The sequence below is a fragment of the Marmota monax genome, unplaced genomic scaffold (assembly GCF_021218885.2).
Source record: "Marmota monax isolate L192 unplaced genomic scaffold, Marmota_monax_Labrador192_F-V1.1 WCK01_AAM20220418_F8-fsc00033, whole genome shotgun sequence".
Classification (NCBI taxonomy): Eukaryota; Metazoa; Chordata; class Mammalia; order Rodentia; family Sciuridae; genus Marmota; species Marmota monax.
The window spans coordinates 1,381,339-1,401,575 of NW_026694282.1; the positions used below are offsets into that span (position 1 = coordinate 1,381,339).

At 38.1% G+C, this 20,237-nt stretch overlaps 1 protein-coding gene across 5 annotated transcripts in view; it reads right to left on the reverse strand.

The window, feature by feature from the left end:
* Positions 1 to 20,237, reverse strand: part of Frem1 (FRAS1 related extracellular matrix 1) — a 164,877-nt gene that overhangs the window by 9,517 nt on the left and 135,123 nt on the right. For all 5 annotated transcript variants that reach the window (XM_046467407.2, XM_058586346.1, XM_058586347.1 and 2 more), the window contains 8 exons: positions 15,391 to 15,520; positions 12,689 to 12,761; positions 6,552 to 6,701; positions 4,712 to 4,950; positions 3,865 to 3,912; positions 3,480 to 3,644; positions 3,153 to 3,281; positions 2,591 to 2,706 (listed from right to left, as the gene is read on the reverse strand). In XM_046467407.2, coding sequence (XP_046323363.1) covers positions 2,591 to 2,706; positions 3,153 to 3,281; positions 3,480 to 3,644; positions 3,865 to 3,912; positions 4,712 to 4,950; positions 6,552 to 6,701; positions 12,689 to 12,761; positions 15,391 to 15,520 — 1,050 coding nt within the window. The remainder of the gene's footprint in view (positions 1 to 2,590; positions 2,707 to 3,152; positions 3,282 to 3,479; positions 3,645 to 3,864; positions 3,913 to 4,711; positions 4,951 to 6,551; positions 6,702 to 12,688; positions 12,762 to 15,390; positions 15,521 to 20,237) is intronic.

Consider the following 20,237-nt stretch of genomic DNA (forward strand, 5'->3'; position numbering starts at 1 on the left):
TTTAATCTGTAAACTGTAGCTAATAATACCTGCTTTCCTCACAAAAGTGATGGGAAGATAAAATAAGCTAATACAGGTGAAAGAATTCTGTAAACTATAAAGCATGACATAAAAGTAAGGCGTTATTGGCAAGAAGGCACATAGAACTGGGTCAGGCTAGTGTAGGTCATGGGTGACAATGCTTAAAACCAAGTTGCAGATGAAATCTTGGGTCAAGTATGTGAGGAAGTAGGAAGGCTTTTAAATTAATTTGGGCCTTAAGTTTATTATTGGTAAGATTGAATTGTACAATATTAATGGATCTGTGAAGAAACTCTGTAATTACTGTTGCTACTCACCATTAAAAGCTAGCTGCAATTAAACTGACTGATGATAATAATTTTAGGGTTATCAACAAGAAGTTATCAACAATTTTACTGTCAGGTGCCAATATTTTATAAAAATGATTTTTAAAACCAAAAAGCTAGAAGATCATCATCTCAGAATAAAGAATAGGGCTGGGGATGTGGCTCAAGCGGTAGCACGCTCGCCTGGCATGCGTGTGACCTGGGTTCGATCCTCAGCACCACATACACACAAAGATGTTGTGTCCGCTGAAAACTAAAAAATAAATATTAAAAATTCTCTCTCTCTTTAAAAAAAAAGAATAAAAAATAGTCTTTCTAATTAAAGATAATTGGCAACCATACATTAACACCTATGAATGGGTGGGAAGACATTTCTCAACACATGCTGTCCTTATTTTCTCACAATATTAAGATCCAATAAAAGCTTCCCTGGAGATCATTGGTTACCAGCACTGTCCTTTGAGAACCATTGGAAGATGACCAATAAAGTGTCCTCCAAACTCAAAGTTGGCAGGGTTGGGAGTGAGGGGGAGTCCTGTCCATCTACATTTTTTTAAAATATTTTTTTAGTTGTTGATGAAACCTTTATTTTATTCATTTATTTATATGCAGTGCTGAGAATCAAACCCAGTGCCTCTCACATGTAAGGCAAGCATTCTACCACTGAGCCGCAACTCCAGCCCTGTCTATCTACATTTTACTAGAAAATCCTTGCAATGACATAATCTTGATAACCTTGGCTGAAGTACAGTTACATTTGCCTTCATTTCCTCAATAAAGAAAACTGTAATTCTCCCTTCGGCAGCTTTTTGCAATCTTCTCCTTATCCATCCATGGAACAATTATCCAGAATAAGACATAGAACCTTCCATCACTCTAGAATATTACTTGGTGCTCAACTCACAATTCCTGCCAGCGATGATCATTTGTTAATAGCAAGATTAATTAGATTTTCCTATTCAAATAAATGGAAACATACAACATGTATTTTGCTGCACAAGGCTGTATTCTCTATATATGGTTTTTGATTTATCAACAATTCAACCACATTGTTAGAAGTTACAGCACTTCATTGCATTTAATTGCTTAAAGAAATTATAGAAAAATTTATTCTCTTGTCAATGAAGAAAATATCAAGCACTTCTACAAATCAATATCAAGAAGACAAATGGCCCAATTATTATTACTATGAATAATTATTATGAAATCCTTTCATATTTCTTAGCATATGTTTTTATTTCTCTTGTTTTAATACCTAGGAGTAGAATTGCCAGGTATAGGGTACATAGCTTTGTAAAAAACTTCCAGACATTTCTACAAAGTAGTTGCACCACTGTATACTTCCATCAACAATACATGAGAAATATTTGCTCTGTGTTCTCGTTAGTACTTGATGTTGTCATCTTTATGATTTGACCTTTTTAGCAAGTATGAAATGATATTTCACTGTGGTTTGAATTTTCATTTATAGATATCTAGTGGCACTGAGGACCTTTTAATTTACTTATAAACCATCTTCCAGTTTCTAGTTCAGTCTCTAAGTCATGTGTGAGGCCCTTGTCTTAACGGTGTCTTTGGATAAGCATAACTTTTAAAATTTGGTGAAGAATAAGATCTGATCAATATTAACCAGATATCCCTCTAGTCTCAATTTCCAGCTGTAGAGCACATTAGGTTAATTGCATTGATTGGATAATATCTAGGTTGGCAAGTAAAAAGGAGGGTCAGGGATGGTTGCATACACATTTTAAAAGTCCTTCTGGACTAGATAAGTTTTGTTGTCATTATCTGACCATGAGTCTTCCTTCACTGAATGCTCTATTTCCCAGTGAGCCTTCATCTAGTTTGGCTTTATAAGCATCAGTACTTATTGTCAGAAGCCTGATGCTGTGAGGCCTTTCATTACTATGTATTTTCAAATCAATGGGCAGGAATTCCTAGCACATAAAGAAAAAAGAGGTGGGGGATGGGGGGAAGTACCAGAACTTAAAATGCTGCTGACTCAGAAAAGCTCCTGTGACTTTCTCAAAAAGACTAAGACAGAGAAAAGGAAAAAATATATATACATTATTAAGGTTAATTACAAATCCATTCTAAACTATAAGCTCCTCCAGGCTCCTCAAACAAAGCCAGGCAGATATGAGAGAGAACTGTTGAAAGAATGAATCTGACTTGCAATTCCATGAGAAAACAGAGAAATTATGTAAGAGAGCATCAGTCAAATGTGAAAGAGGGTTCCTTACTGTTCCCTGCAAGCTTGGGTAGCCATGGTCCAGGTGCCTTTCTGCTTTGGGATCAAGGTGTGACAGTAGCCTGAGTGAAGGTGCCATCCAACTGGACAAGATTTATCTTCCACTTCCTGAAAAACAGTTGTCTATTTTTCTGTGTTCACACAACAAGGGACTTCACAGTCTAGAGTCTGCTCTCAACATAAGGAGTCGTATGAATCACTTGACTCCAATGTCATCACCACATTCACCCTAATTCCACTCGTCATACTGAAAAATGCAATGGCTTCGTACAGAAAACACTACCACTGTAAGCAAAGTTTCAGTGCTACACCTTGGACATTCTGGTAACTAAACAAAATAAGTAAACGTCTTTTAAAGTCATCCCTGTTTAATAATGTATTTTGTGATTAAAAAAACAAACAAACACTTAGGGGCATTATTCCTCTTGACCCTTTAGGTGTAATAAGGGCAGGCAGGAAAGCATGAGTTGGTAGTCACACACCAGGCCATTCTACTAGCCCATCACAGGGCACACTGCAGGTAAAGGTGCTTGTCAATTCAGCCTGTTTCCCACCTTGGTTTGGGGGCTCCAGGATTTCCAGGCAATCCCATTGCATCCATACAGCTTTTGGGTGCTTTCTTCAAAATGGAAGAGTCCCTTTAATTCCATTGTGCAATTCTTTGGAAATAAGGGCAACTGGTCCTACGGAAGAAAAGGCAATTTGGAATTGTCTTAATGTAAGTTGATAACACACTTACCTCCTTTGGATCTTCATTTGTTGGGTAGCTCTTTGTGTTGAGTAAACGATCTCCAAGCTTGGAGGCTATTTTGTGAATTAAGTGTGTTTGTTGCCCAGCAGTTTGTTATAAAGTCAATAGAAAGAAAAAAAGATTTCCCTACCTGTCTGGGGAAGTGAGAGTCAGTTGTGGATTCCACCTTATCTACTGCAGGCAGCTCTGCCACTTTCATTGTCTTTTGTGGCTGACTAATAATGGATACTTTGGCCTTCCTTTGGGGAGGTGGGGCACTGTCATCTTCCAGTTTCAAGGAAGCTATCCCATGATACTTGAGGAGAGCAAAAAGTAACAATAAAGAAAACGCTAAGATAGTAAACACAAAATTTTGTTATAAAAATGAATAATTCAAAAATTGTTTCCAAGTAAAAAGATTTTTTCCTACTATTCAATCTTCTAAAATAAATTTCAAAGTAAAAATTTTTAATAAATACATAAATATTTTGCATCTATAAATATAAGAAACTTAGCAATTCTCTGACTATGCTTACATTATAGATGATGTCTGTTCTGTTTCTATAAACAGAAGATGGATGAACCTGAAATCACAAAAGACAACATGAACAAAATTGGCTTGAATAATGATTAGCAATAGAGTAAAACCCTTCCAGTAAGATATTAATGTTCAAACATTTTAAAAGCCTGATAACTAAGTTTTTTTCATGCCCAATCATTGGAATTTTATTTAAAAATATTTTTAGTTGTAGATGGACACAATACCTTTATTTTATTTATTTATTTTTATGTGGTGCTGAGGATTGAACCCACTGCTTCACACGTGCTAGGCAAGTGCTCTACCACTAAGCTACAGCCCCAGCCCAGTCATTGGAATTTTAAAAGGTATTAGGTCTAAACCACAACTGATAATTGTGTTGATTCATGGATATATGTCCCAGTTAGGGAGAAAAGATAACTTTATTTTTTAACACATCTGTAGCACACAAAGAAGACACACATACACACTCTCAAGAGTGTGGCTAGTTAGAATGCTGTGCCCATAAGGTCAAAGTCATGGCTTCCGCAATCAAGTGTATCCCTTCATCTCTTTTTGTTTTAGGGTCCCTGGTTATTTTCTGTTTCCATCACAAAAGGAACCAAAGCAGAAATCATGATGAATTAATATATGGATGAATCAATGGATCTATCACCTCAATTAGAATAATTAACAAAATGAGGTGGTATTGTGACTTTTGCATATAAAAGGCACTGCATGACTCTGCAAGAAATCATGGTTCCCACTCACTCCGAGAATCCGTACAGCTTCTTCGGCGTTTCAGAATGCTTATTATTATTAGCATGTGTCACACACATCCACTCCCACAAGGTCCCCATCCTTACTGCTTTGCGATTCGTGTGGGTCCTAAGCTTCCTCTGAGAAAGAGCTGCGGAATCAAAGCCCTGTAGGGAGTCTCCCCTGGTGGTTGCCAGCTGCTTGGAAGATGGAGGGGGTCTTCTTTCCAGATGAAAGGAACCAGAAGTGGTGGGCGAGGGAGACCCTGGATGCAACGGGTGCCAAATGCCCTTCTCCCATGTGTTGGGCTTGCTTTGGTTGGAGGAGTATGAAGGATGGCATTGTCCTGGAGGCATGCAAGATGGCAGGCGGTCAGTACACTTTACACAAACAGATAAGCGATCACATTGACACAGCTCCTGGAGCAGCTTGTTATTAAACTTAGATGGATGGATTTCCCACCAGATGTTGCCTTTTTGCCATTTGCCAGAAACGCCTTTACTCTCCATCAGTTTCCACCCAGGAGAGCAGTGCCCTTCTGCACACCTATGGGGTGATTATGAAGTCGTGAAATTGATTTCACAAATCAGAAATGAAAATCTTTGTCATGGTTTTATGGTCATTCTGTACACTTGGGAAATAGTCTCATCCTGCTTCCTCCTACAGTTCTTCTCAACATTCCAGGCTTTATTCACTGATCAAGTATTTTTCCACAAGCAGAGTTCAGTTTTCCCCTGATCTCCTACAGGTAGAAACTGGAATTGCTGAAAGAGTCCTGTATTCAAGTAATAGTCATAAAAATTTGCATTCAACTATTACAAAACAAAAACTTAGTCAATCTTATCAGAGCTGCTTCTATAAGAAATCTTCCAATTAGTATTCCTGGGAAAATATGGGAAAAAAAATCTAAGACCAGAACCCTCACCTGGGTATTTTGCTTGTTTTGTTTATATTATATTTTGAAGTGCTGGGGTCAAACCCAGGCCCTCCCAAGCACTGTACCACTGAGCTACACCCCTAGCCCAAGGTATTTTCTATTTCATATAAAAATGTTTACTTCATATATGTTGTGTAGTTAATGTGACTAGGAAATTCTACTGGAAAATAAATTTGGTGAGGAGATAGGTGGAAGGGAGAGATGCTGAGAAAACATGGCTATTATTAGGAAAGAGGATAATGCCCATTTTAGTATGAGGAGAAAAGAAAAAGGAGACAGTAGATTCCAGGTTTAAAAAACAAAATACAGACCACAGAGCATGGCAGGTGTGAAAGCGGGGCATAGGATGGTGTCTAGTACTGGACACTTGTCAAATACTAAACAGACAAGACACTAGAAGGGATTTTGGAAGAAAAAAAAAATCAGAGCACCAAAAACATTTACTGCTCTTCGTTTTATTTGGTTCACAGGTTGTTCTTTAGCGTATACTACCCAGGACCTGCTTGGCTCTGTAACCCAAAGTTATTCATTAATATTCTCCAGCTGCTTCTGAATCCCCGAGCCAGCTGCATCTTCGCATCTATTTTGCTCCAATTCCTTCCCTTCTTAGAATTTTCCTGGTCACACTGCAGTGGGAGCTCGGGTTTGGGGCTTTGAGAGCTCTCTTTAACCGAGGAAGATAATTACAGCCCTTCAAACTCTGGGGGAAAATAATTGTCGATAGATTCTCACCAACATTGTTTCCCCCTCGGTGAGAACAACAAACGGTTAGGAAAAAAAACAACCGCGGTGCTGACTTGTTGCTTTTCTCAAGCGATAGTTCTTAGCAGGAGGAAAACCACATGAAGCAGAAACTAGCATAAAAGGCCTGCATCATGACGGAGACTGCTTTCTTGACAAGAAATTAAGCATTCTGATTTGAAGGTGTTATCAAGCATGTTGGCTGTTGAAAGCAAGCAGCCATGGCGCCAGGACCGCTCCTGATTTCAAGATGAGGATCAAAAGAATACCTCCTTTTGAGTCCAAAATTTTCACTGCAGCTTTTGTCTTCGTGCCAAGAACTGCATTCACAGGGGAGTTCAGAATTACTTCAAAGACCTCATCATCTTCCTCTAATCCGTCATAGGTAATTGCTATATTCCACATCTTAGTTGACATTCCTACAAGAAGTAAACATTTTAATTACTCTTTAATTGCTATTTCAATCACCTAGGTGTCAGAGAAATATATTAATTAACATGTCTACAGCTAGACTGCAGTAGCCTGAGTGAGCTATTGTGTTGCCACCAACTCGCTGAAGCCCTGCTGTTCTCCCCAGTACTATGAAAAGACCACATTTGTTCCTGGACAATGATGATTCGGTTTCAATGCAAACACTGTAACAAAAAAGTAAGCCGCATTATGCAAGTGATGAAAAAAAAAATGGCTAGTAGATGAGATCCAAGATGTAATTTCCCCCCCAAACTGTCCCTTCTCAAGAATAAACAAGTTCTATAATCTTAAACTCTTAATACTTTCAAAAATCTTAAGGTGTTGATGCAGACAGAAGTGATTATTGGATGGTACTTCATGCCATTCATGGAACTTTTGAAATGATGGATTTCTACAGACAGCTGCCCGCATCAGTTGCCCTACTTCCTGTGATCCTTCCAGCCCACAAATGCTTTTTCTGATGATGTAATACCCAGCAGTTTGATATCCTCCTAGAGAGAATTTACAAGCTGGGAATTCCAGAAACAGACTGAGGAGCCCACTTATTTCCCCTCTTCCTGTCCCTCTGTGTTCATGGAGTTATAGCTGAGCTTGTAACTTTGTAAACTTAACACAGACAGTTTTGATGTTACCAATATATCCCAGCCATCTTCTCACCCTGAGGATAGGAGGGAAAGCAAACCCAGAGACACAAAATATTAAGTTGGAAAAGCTTTAGAGATTGTCTAATCTGGACCAGTTTTCACTTTGTGGATTGCAGGACATCTTCCTGAGTTTATTTAGAAGAAAAAGTGGAGGCAGGAAGTAGAGAATGCTGTTTAGTGGAGAAAGTAGGCTCAAGCTTATGGTTTAACCTCATAGGGTTAAATTTGAAAAGCTCTCTCTGCCATGTACTCATTTGAATGCTTTTGCTCCCATAAATATTTCTGTATAAGGCAGTTAAACATTATCCTAGTCTTCTCTTCTAAAAGTACGACTCTTTTTTGCTTCAGATTGCCTTCTATGATTTATGCCTCTCAATTGTGTCATCTACATGACAGCCCCTTTCTTGAAAGTATGTTTTATGTAGATCTCATGACCTAATCAAAGTCTCATTAATCCTCAACAGAATCCAAGGAAAGATGAAACTGTTCACTTATCCTATTCTTGGCTGCACTTACAGGAAAAATTAGGTGTATTTGGAATAATTCTATTTTAAAAAATTAGACTTATAGATAATTTATTAAACTTTCAGTTATTGACTGTATTCTTAAATCAATTATATTCGCAGTCTTTACAAAAACAGAAGTTGGGGTGCACCTAATATAAAATACTATATAATTCCCATCTTGTGGATGGATGAATCAATCCACCAAAATATACATTTTTATACTTAAGTGCTTGCTTTTGCATTAGATGCTATGGAGAATACCAGAAGTATAACATAAGCCAAACTCTAACCTAAAGGAATTTAAAACTTCTCAGAAGACACAAGACAATTATGTCCATGAGCATCCACAAAGGATCAGCTCCAAGATCCTCCTCAGATACCAAAATGTGCAGCAAACACTCTAGTTACTTACATAAACTGGCATAGTACTTAGACATAGCCTATATATATCCTCTTGTATACTCTAAATCATCTCTAGATTGCTTATAATACCTAACACAACGTAAATTCCATGTAAATAGTCATTATACAGTATGGCTTAGGGAATCAAAACATAAAAGTCTGTGTATGTGCAGTACAGATGTAATGTTTTTCAATAATTTTTATCTGTGGTTGGTTAAATAGGTGGATGAAGAACCTGTACCAACACAGGACCAATTGTACCAGAAAAGTCAAATAACTAATCAAAGCTATGTATGTTTAGCTGCCAAAAGATACAGAATAGGTGGCATAGATTTATATATATGCCATCCACAGTTGGAAGGATTTGGAGGGAGGAAACAGGAAAACAACATCAACAATTGCAGAAAGTTAGTAAAGCTGAAGCCTTGATGAGGGAAGGGTGAAGAGATAACCGTCTGGAAGGCAGAGCTCACATGAGTGAACAAGAGGCCATAAAGCTGCAGAGATAGTCTGTAGCCAGGTGCAGAGAGCCCTGGACCCCAGGGGGCCAGATGCAAACTTTAAACAACAGGCAACAGACTTGTCTCACGCAGACAGTTGACATTCTGTGAGTGGATGGTTTAACAAAATGAACTTGAAAATGTTACCTGTGAAGGTTTGGGCATCAAAGCAGGTAGACAGAGAGGCTGAAATTTGGGAGACCACCCAAGGCAGCCATTGCAATAAAAATGGGCATGAAAAAGATCAGAGTTGGACAGTAAAAAAAGCATATGGATACTAAGATCTTTAGTATTCACAGAATTGTTTTGACCCTCAAGCCCCATAAAGTTAAGCATTATTTAAATAAAAATCCGGTAAAAAATATTTCCAAGTCTCAATCAATTGTCCTCTTATTTTAAGAATCATTTTGTAAAAATTATAGTATACCCACTCCTAGAAAAGAAACTCAAAAGTTTTTGTTGGGCTTTGTGGAGTAGAACCAGGTGGTTGGAGAAAGTCCATGCTGAGTTTCATTTAAGTGCTTCCGATTTGTTCGTCTGCATTTCAGCTTTGTCTCTGTGCCTACCAGGTGTGTGCATGGGACCTTCTTATTTAGGTTAATGAGATTGGAAGTAAACTTCATTGTTGTTGTTTCCCCTTCCTCTTCCACTGTCAAGGTGCAAAGAATTTGTTAAGTCTCTGATATACACCTGCATTTTCAGAAGGCTTGACCTGATCTCCTCCCAGTTTCCACAAAACAAAAGGTGCTGAAGAGGAGAGAGAAGGTGTCATTGTATACAGACACATCCCACTTTACTGAGTAGGAACTCCTGGATATTCCCCTCTCTATTAGAAAACATTTTTTCTTTCTCTTTCTTCCTTTCTTTCTTTCCTTCTTTCTTTTTTCTTTTCTTTTTTCAGTAAATGCCACATTATAGATTTGTTCCTTTGGGAAATATTTGACTCAGGAATGATGAAGTTTCAATTAAGAATGCAGCAAACCTGGGGCTGGGGATGTGGCTCAAGCGGTATTGTGCTTGCCTGGCATGCACGGGGCGCTAGGTTCGATCCTCAGCACCACATAAAAATAAAATAAAGATGTTGTGTCCACCGAAAACTAAAAAATAAATATTAAAAATTCTCTCCCTCTCTAAAAAAAAAAAGAATGTAGCAAACCTTTCAAGAACACACATTTTAAAGGAAAACAATCATTTTCTTAAGAGTATTTACACATCCACTCTAGATTAGTCACAATAGCTGAAATGCAAAGTGGTTAGAATTTTTCAACCTTACACTACCCCGCCATTCTTGATTGCCTGTGTCCTCTCCCCCTCATTCAAGGTACCTGTTATTTTTAGAAAAATAAATTGGTTTGCTCTGGGGACAAGGGCTTGAAACATCAGACCCGAAAGAGTCAAGGATTAACAACACAGGATCACATCACTGGACGGACTGGTGGACATGGGGAGTTTCATGACTATTTCTGATTTCATAAATTCCCAAAAAAACAAACAGCCAAGCATGTGGTTTTTTTTTTTTAAATTTATAAGATATGTTTATGTTGTTTTTAAATTTTTAAATAATTTCTAAAATCATAAGACTATTCAGAGCCCCCAGAAGTCATTACTGTCTAATCAAAACAGCATGTGAACTCTTCTAGACAAATAGGTATTTATCTTATCCAATGAAATCTCTAAGAGGTAAATTTCAGAGCTGCCCTAGTGTGATACGTTCTAGTTCCTATCAATCCAAACAGAGCACCTGGTGGGCTGCTCAAAACTAATGGAAGCCAAAATCACTCCTGATCTTGTAACAACCAGACATCAATAATAAACAGGGCATATGGCAAAGACTCTTGACTCTCAAGGCTGAAAGTGCCCTCGTATGAAGGATAAAAGGGAGAATGCAGCTGGGCACAGGGCCCTGTAATCCCAGTGGTTTAGGAGGCTGAGACAGGAGGATCACAAGTTCAAGGCCAGCCTCAGCAATTTAGCAAGTCCCTAAACAACTTGATGAAACTCTGTCTCAAAATAAAAAATTAAAGGGCTGCGGACATACCTCAGTCGATAAGTGCCCCAGGTAAAATCCCTGGTACTACTACTACTAATAATAATAATGTGGGAGATGAGGAGGCACCGAATACAAATGCATTAAACCTTTTCATATTATAGTTGCCTAGGACAGAAGAGCCTACAGAAACCTAGGGGCAAACCCCAAACACATAACAAGAGTAGAGCTTCCTGACCTCCTAGGTCAGAAAGCTAAATATACAGGAAGGAGGAAAATAATAACACTTGGGTTCCTGCCTGTCAATTGAAGGCTCCTGTGTCATGCTGAATTGTGTCCCTCAAAAATGTATATGCCAAAATCCTCACACCCAACACCTCAGAATGTGACCTCATTTGGAAATAGGGTCATGGCAGGTGAAATTAGTTAATATGAGGCCATACTAGCATAGAGTGGGTCCTTAACCCATTATGACTTATGACCTTATAAAAAAGGGAAATTTTGTTCACAGATATGCACACAGAGAACACCATGTGAAGATAAAGACAGAGACTGAGGTGATACAGCAGAAACCAAGGAACACCAAAGACTGTCAGGAAACTGAAGAATGAAAAGACAGGCAAAGATATCTTCTCCCTCCCAGCCCTCAGAAGAAATCATCTCTGCCAACATCTTGATCTTGGACTCGTAGTCTCCAAAACTGTAAAACCATAAACATGTATTTTCTCAGCTACCCTGTTTGTGATACTTTGTTACAGGCAGCCCTGGGAAACCAGCACAATTTTCAAATGCCATACTATTTAGGATGACCTGCAGAGTGGCTTTCCCTCATTGTATAATGATGGTCAGTTTGGGGGCACTGATGGTATTTAGGCCATTTTCTTTTGCCTTTGCATAAAACTTTATGTGTTAGTGGTGGACAATGTCAAGCGTTTGGACTAGGTCAACTCTTCTCTCAGAGTGCAGGACAACTCCTCTGTAGAAAAGCACAACACTTTCCTGAAGCCTTTCCCTTGGAAACTGACCCAAGTCCATTTCCATAAGGGAAGAGAAAACCATGCAGAGCAGTGAGGTAGACCTCCTGGCCCCGTCCACAGAAGCCAGGGGGAAAGGATGCTGCCCAACCTTGGTGTGTGGGTGCCCAAACGTGTGTGGGTTCTTTTGTGGTCATTCTTCAACTTGGCATTTCCTCATCTACCTGCTAGAATGCTGCCTCCCCTGAGAAGTCTCCCAGGGTTTTCTTTAGTCAGAACAATGGTTCACCCTTTGAATCTCAATGAACTATTACTGTTTTCAAGTTTATGTATCATACAATATAACATTCTTGAGACCTGAGATAGGCTTTTTTCCAACACTGGAAACGGAACTCAGGCCCTTGCACATGCCAGGCAAGCACTCTACCACTGAGCTATATCACCAGCCCCACACCACACTTTTTTACTATCTTTTGCACCTAGCAAAATTTAAAACAAAGCCACTGCTATTTAGTTAAATAATAATTTCCCCTGGAATATCTCAGATCAAACTATTTCTAAAGGGATAATTTAGGAATCCATGCAAATACAACATTCTAAAAATTTTCATCACAATATGAGCCAGTTAGATTATTATAGCTTTGTCCCAGGATTTTAAATGATTTTTTTCTGGATGGTTTTGGATGTTTATTTGATATTTGATATTTGTTATGCTCTTTCTTCTCATTTTAAATACATATTAACTTGCAATAAAAAAATATAGGAGGTTAGAATATCAGGCCCAAACTCCTCTTGTCTGGAGTGGGGTGATCTGGCTCCCTAAGGGGCTTCTGATTGGTTGAAGTTGATGATATCCTGTCTTCTCCACCATCTGCAGACTTGCTCACCAAAACATGAAACAAGCTGTAGATACAAAACCTACCTGGGTCAAACTGAATCAGTTTGGATGGAGTCACTGTGAAATCTTTTCCAGCTGCAGCTGACACTTGATTGACCTTAAGAGAAAAAAAATGTCTTTTTAAAATAAAAATAAATATGCTATAATAGAGAAACATTTATTCTTCTCAATACTAAATGAAACTCATGCTCCTAAATCTGCTTTTAATAATAAATAGCATTTTTTTTTAAATTCTAATAAACCATTTTAGAGGCTATAAGGATCTTTCTTAGATTTAACTTTTTGTTTTTCCAATGATTCAATCATTGGGAAAGCAGAATAGATTTTAAAACTTCATTTTTCTCTTTGTTATGAGCACAGTTTTATTTGATGACCTTCCCTCTACCCCAGCTTGGTTTTAAAATAGAACCTCAATGGAGAGGGAGGGAGAGAAGTGAGAAGAGAGTATACACTCCCAACAACCTGTGTGATGCCCTGGCAGTCTCTGTAAAGGATCTGCAGGCTCCAAGGCTCTGAAAACCTTTAGACCAGATTAACTTGAACAAGTCTGCTCCATTTTCCTGTCTGGATGAAGCTATTGCTCTTCACAGACATGAATGAGAGCTTTGTGGGATGGACAGGCCTGGCAGAGAGCTGTGTAAAGGCAATCCACACCCAGACCCCATGGCTTTACAGGACTCCAACCAATAAGTCATAAAAAGAAAAACTGCCCTAAACAGACTGTTGACTGTGTCCCTGCTTCACCAACTCCAGTATGAGAAACTAAGCAGTTGATTTTAGGACTCTGAAGTCTTGGGCTTAAATTCCCCCCAGAGGGTGCCTAAATATGTGTGAAGAGTTGTCATGGGCTGATTTGAAAAAGAACTTGTATAAGCATAGGAGGTGTTTGTTATTTCTGTGGATTTTTGAGATGTTGAAGATGGTTAAGAAAGTGGATTAATATATTTTCATGTCTTTTTCACAAAGGAATGAAGTGAGTGCATAATTTAAAACTTTAAAATTCCTATCTGTATGACCTCAGACAGTGTCTCTATTTCAAATCAAAGGCCACCATGTTAATATATGCTCTCCACATATTAATGGGTCTGCAGTAGAAATATTTTGCTGAGGAAGAGTAGCACCTCCTAGACTTCCATTTGCTCTTTGTCCACAATGCCAAGGCTCCCCCTGGACCTCCTTTCATTAGGAAAAGGCAGCCCATTGTACACCTGTATCCGCCATATGCTGGAAGTGATATTTCCCTGCATGGTTCTTGCATGTGCAATTACCTAGTATTTACCACCACTGAGTTTACAGAATCCTGAGAGAAGCAGTGGTCTGAGGCAAGGTGTTTAGAGAAATGAGCCAGGTGATTCAAGTGAGGGAAAACAGCATGGGGTAAAAGTACCTCCTCTTTCTCTATTCCTGGTCATGTGACCAACAAGCTTTTGTGTAAGGTGGCAGGTTGCTCTCTGAATGAAGTAGTCCCTGAAGACTCAAGGACCATGTTTGATGGAGGCCTGCACACTCAGCTGGCAGGATCCTGGTGCTCATTCACTTAAGTACACATAAGATCCTCTGTAGGTTCTTTCTACCTGGCAAGGTGAGTGGCAGTGTGGCCCAAAACTCCAGACTAGAGAATATGGTATTTTCTATGGAGGACCAGGGGATTATTAGAAAGCCATCCAGGTACCTTCTTTCCTTTGCCTTAAGTCACCTCCTGGAAAATTACAGGGCACATCAAGTGTTCCACTGGTTTAATAGCAATAAGCTACCAACATACCTTGAAGAGAAAGCACCTGTGTTCACTGGAAAGATAACACTGAGTCTGGACATAGGCAGATTGAGGTGCACCCTGTCCTAAGGTTATCTGCCTTTGCTATTATAATTGAGATTCAACTGATGCCCTTTTTCCCCCAGGGGATGGTATCAGTGCTTTTTCCATCAGACTGAGGAGTCTTCCCATCAATGCTGTGTACTTTCTTTTCATGCTCACCTTATCTTGATGGGCTATTGCTACGATGACTCCTAAAAACCTTTCAATTCTAGAAACCAGAGGCTGTGCTCTATGTTGATGTCAATGGAAAGAAATAGCAGGTTGATAAATCCAAAAGCTATTACCTGAAAATTCTTCATATTTGGGAGCACCCATATTAATATATGCTCTCCTAATTTTTCATGATTGAATGGCCCTTAAGATGGGCTTAAGTTTCCTGTTTGACTCACCCACTGTGACCATGGAAAGCAATCCTGTCGAATCCTGGGAGATGGCCATTAGGGGACTGTACTTTGCTCTGGGCACACCACAGAATGCATTCTCTATGACTTTTCCTTTCAAACCAGAATTGAGCCCAGTTTCACTAAGTTCAATGCAACCCACTGTGAAATCAAACTTTAAAACTTGAAGAGTATATAGAAAATAATGATCAGATTTCAGAAGTAAACGTGTTTGGAAAAACTCTATCCAGTAGTTGAAATGTAGCTCAGTGGTACAGTGTTTGCCCAGTATGTGTGTAGTCCCAGGTTCAAACCCTTGCACCACAAAATGAACACTTCTATCTAGGAGCTGGTGAACCTAGATGAAGGTGGGGAGACAAGGAAAAATTGTACTTAGAATATATAGAATAGTGTTGCACCCTGCAGGGGAAATTTTCTCGGGAACTCTAAATTTTGCTAAGAAAATCATCAAAGGCACCAACTAATAACTTAAGTTTTAACTTTGACAATGTGCATTTCAATGTTGTTACCTTTACTCCCACAAAGGCTGAGTCCATGGAATATCCCCTTCTGGTAACTTCTAAGGACAATATGCCCACATTCTCACAGACCTCATATTCAGTTTGTGACCATTCAATATGAGACCACTTCAACTCCAAACTGTACATGAAAGGAAAAAAAAAAGAGAGAGAGAGAGACAGATCATAAGATATATATAATTAACATCTGTTGAAATTCTCTTCTGACAAGTAACTGAGCCACTGGTTCCGCTTAGAGTGGCAAACATGGTTGATCAATCTATGCCAGTAACAGAAATTCTTTACACATATTTGGTACATTTTAGTTCACGATGAACTTTTACTAATATTATCTTATTCCATCCTTACAGTGATTTTGTAAGCTAGACAGAACAAGTTTTAGAAACTTGTTTTTAAAATAAAGAAACTAAGGTTAAAACACTGCCAAAGTTCCCACTGATACTAATAACACAAAAAGGGACCATCAGTGGTCAAGTTCAAGGAAATACTTATTTTTGGAAAACACACTGATGTGAAATCTCTTATCTTTTGACCTTCCTCATTGGTACAAGATCGGTTTCAGACACAGATCTTTTCTGAACTTGGGTTCAGGTTAATAATGAGTTATCCTTCAGGATATGCCCAGCAATTAAAATGTTCACGAGTTTTGTTACTTTTTTTGTACATATGAAAGTATGTAGGGCTGGGAGGATAGCTCAGTGGTAGAGCACTTGTCTAGCATGTGCAAAGCCGTGGGTTCACCCTGAGCACTGAAACACACAAACAGACAAACAAAAGATAAAAGAACTGTAATAGAATGTGGCTTGGTGACAACTGTAGTCATCTCTCAATGTGGAATATTGGTTCCAGGACCCTCACCCTCAGCCCATAGACAACAAAATCTGCAAGCACCTAACTCCCTATGTAAATGGTGTAGTATTTGCATATAATTTTGCCCATCCTCCTGTATTCTTTAAATCATCTCTTGATTATTTATAAAACCTAATATCATGTAAACATCATGTAAATAGTTGTTAAGTCTATTGTTTAGGAAATAAAGAAAAAACACTGTACATGTTCAGTACAGATGCAAATATTTTTTTCTGAATATTTTTGACAAGTGGTTGGTTTAACCCATGAAACTGGTGGGATATGAAGGATCTTCTTCAGGCAATTGAATGAATCTGATAAATAGAAGGTGGTCTTTTTTTTTTCTACAATATATTTAATGAATCTAACATTTGATGGTTATTATCTTCACTGATCCTTATCAGCTAGAGAGGAACCTTTCTCTCCCACCCCACCCCCCCAAAATAACCCACAAAAAAAAAACAAACCTCAGAAAAGATTAGATAACTAGCTCAAAGACCAAAAGCTATGACAAAGCAAATAGGTAGCAGAATAATATTCAAGCATAAATTTGATGCTAAATCTTCTATGTCTCCTCTACCATTTCCTTCTAATTGAAATGTTTGAGCTCAAGCAAAGCAACACGATTTTATTATTACCTTGCAATATTTCCCTTTTTTGGCATGGGAGTACTTGAATGTTTTACTTACACATTTCTCACTAACCTTGTCCTGGCATTTTTTACTCCCTTTATTTTTATACAACAATACACAGGACATGAGCAATCTTCACATTACCCGTTGTTTTATTTGTTCCTCTTTTATTCTGGAGTTACAAAACCTTTGTGGTCACTTCTTACTGCACTTCCCAAACTTCCAATCAGATTTGAACTTTCAAGTTTAAATTTATTTTTCACAATAGCTTTTTTTCAGAACTAGAAATTCTGGGTGCTACCATGTAGAATATGAGTTCACACATTTCACGGTCTCCCAGGCTTTCCTAGGGCCCACCGACATCAGGGTGTGTCACAATCACATCCTGCAAATAAAATTCACTAGCAATGGGAGGAATAGATGAATTGTAAATAGGGAAGAGGGGTGGGAGGGAAAGGAAGGGGCCAGGGGATTAGCAAGGATGGTGGAATGTGATGGACATCATTATCCAAAGTACATGTATGAAGACACGAACTGGGTGTCAACATACTTTATATACAAACAGAGATACAAAAATTGTGGTATATATGTATATTAAGAATTGTAATGCAAAAAAAAAGTACATGTATAAAGGCAAAAAAAAAAAGAGAATAGCAGATTAGGTAGAGGGAAGTAAAAGGAGGGGAAGGCAGGGGATGTGGGTATAAGAAAGATAGTAGAATGAAACAGACATTATTACTCTATGTATATATGTGACTATATGACCAATATGATTATACAATATGAATACTCATAAAAGTGAGAAATTATATCCCATCTATGTATGATATATCAAAGTATATAAGTGCATTCTACTGTTATGTATAACTAATTAAAACAAATAAAAAATTTAGAAAAAGAAAGAAATTCACTAGCAAAAGGAACTCAGTAACACTGGTTCATATCTGAGGATCATGAGCCTCAGGGAAGAGTACTGTTGGAACAAGGGATTATTATAGGAGGTTCATGCATCTATGTAAACATATATGTTTATTCAGTCCATAGATAAAGAAACATAGTTCCTGCATGCTAGACTTCATAAAATCCTTGACACAAAAACAAGATTTAAAAAAATGTATAATTTTTAATCTTATAAATTAATTTTATTCACAGAATTATCACCGTGTTAATCTTTTTTTTGGGGGGGGGGTACCAGGAATTGAACCCAGGGGCATTCAACCACAGAGCCACATCCCCAGCCCTATTTTGTATTTTATTTAGAGACAGGGTCTCACTGAGTTGCTTAGCACCTCACTTTTGCTGAGGCTGGCTTTGAACTAGTGATCCTCCTGTCTCAGCCTCCTGAGCCACTGGGATTACAGGTGTGTGCCACCATGCCCAGTACCATGTTAATCTTAATGTGATTTTGCCCTGGAAAAAATACACTGACCAAAAACAATGAAAGCTTTTGTATTATTGTACAAAGACTCTGAGAGAGACTGTACTAATGATTAGTGAAGTCTTGGAAAATTTCAAAATGAGATGGTAAACAGAAATCTATGAAATTTATCATACATAATTTGGTTTTCACTAAAGAAATGCAAATTTCTCTCTGCAATCCAAACATTAAATATATTCATATTTATTACATATAGTTTTATATGGAAAACAAGATCTTTATATTGAAAACCTCATTGATATTTGATGCGACTGAATTTAAACGAATCATATCAAACATGAATCAGATCAAGAAGTATAGAAATAAATAGGTATGAAGAATTACAAGATATCAAGCAATAAAGACAGCACAAATGCTAAGAGAAATATGTTGCAAAAAAAAAACTCCTAAAGGACCCCAGTAAATGAGAAAGAAAGAATGTCAGCAAGAGGAATTAGGGGAGAAGACAGGAAGAAGAAATAAGAAGGAAAGGAAGGTGGTGGGGAAAAATGAAACAGATAAATTTGGATGGATTTAAGCTAAGTCTTGGTAAGGTTCAAGTGAATTTCAATGTCTGGTTCAGAGAATCCATCCGTTGCTGATTCTCACCAGGACACACACAAATCCATCAATGCCATTCTGCAGATCCAAGAGACCTCAAAGTCTGAAACTAAGTGCAATCTGATTGCTGATCTAGATCCAGAAGGGAATAATTCAGAGTACTGTTTGGTTTCACAGTACAAAGGTCTCAGTGTTTGGGAATGCACGTAGATTTCCCTGATGCACCATCAGAGCATTGCATAATGCTTATAGGTTAAGGTTGTCATTACACAGCGTTCTATTTTATTTTCTTAAAACCATTCACTACAAATAATAAAGCTCTATTGAAAAGCCATGAAATTTAAGCCAGGCTATATATTTTCCAGAAAAAAAAATATTTAAATAGCAAAGCCCTCGCTAACCTACAGGATATGTGCAACACATGTTTTGAATGCAATTTTTTTTTTTTTTGCAATACCGTATATGAGATCTTTCTATGTTGAGACTGTGATTGCTTAAACTCTAAATAAACACTTGAAAGAAAAATAAGAGATATAGACAATCATTTGGGAATTCTCCCTGCAAGAAGTCAAAAAATTATGTTTAGCATCAGATAAATATCCAGATGCAGGAGTCCAGGAGAGCAATCTGGAAAGTTCTGGAGTTTGTAGGCATCATGTGCATAAGGGTTGGTTCATGTCTTTACATTTTAATGATCCCTTCATTCTCCCATTAACGTTGAGTAAAGCTCATTCTAAGGTCAGAAATAAAGGTAACCAACACACTGTATGTGAAACCACATGGCAATCATTTCAAATCATTTAGCAGGAGGTGAAAACTCCTCTCACCCTCAGCACTACTGACATTTTTGACCAGATAATTACTTGCGGGAAGTTGTCCTATGTATTTGAAGATGTCTGATAGCATCCCTGATCACTACACATTAGACACAGTAGCACTTCCCCAGAGTCACAACCACCAACACTATTTTCAGACATTGCCCAAAATCCCTTGGGAGGAAAGTCACCCCCAGTTGAGAATTATCTCCACAAGTAGTTCTGGGCTACTCATCACAATAGAAAAGCTGGTTCAAAGTAAAAGCTAAATTTTGGCCCCCAACAACCACTTTTGGAAATGGAAGACATAGCATGGAGGAGTTGAGTTAAAATTGGGTTAAAGTTTATGAGATTTTTGGATCCCTTTGCGACTCATTAACACTAAGCAATCAGGTATAAGAAAAGCTGTTTGGACACCCAATTTAACATTTTCACTTATTTGCCAAAGCCTTTGATCCCCTTTATCTTGGCCATCATTTTTTTTGGTTGTCATTGTATTTTATTTATTTTTTGGTACAGAGATTGAACCCAGGGGTGCTTAACCACTGAGCCACATCCCCATTC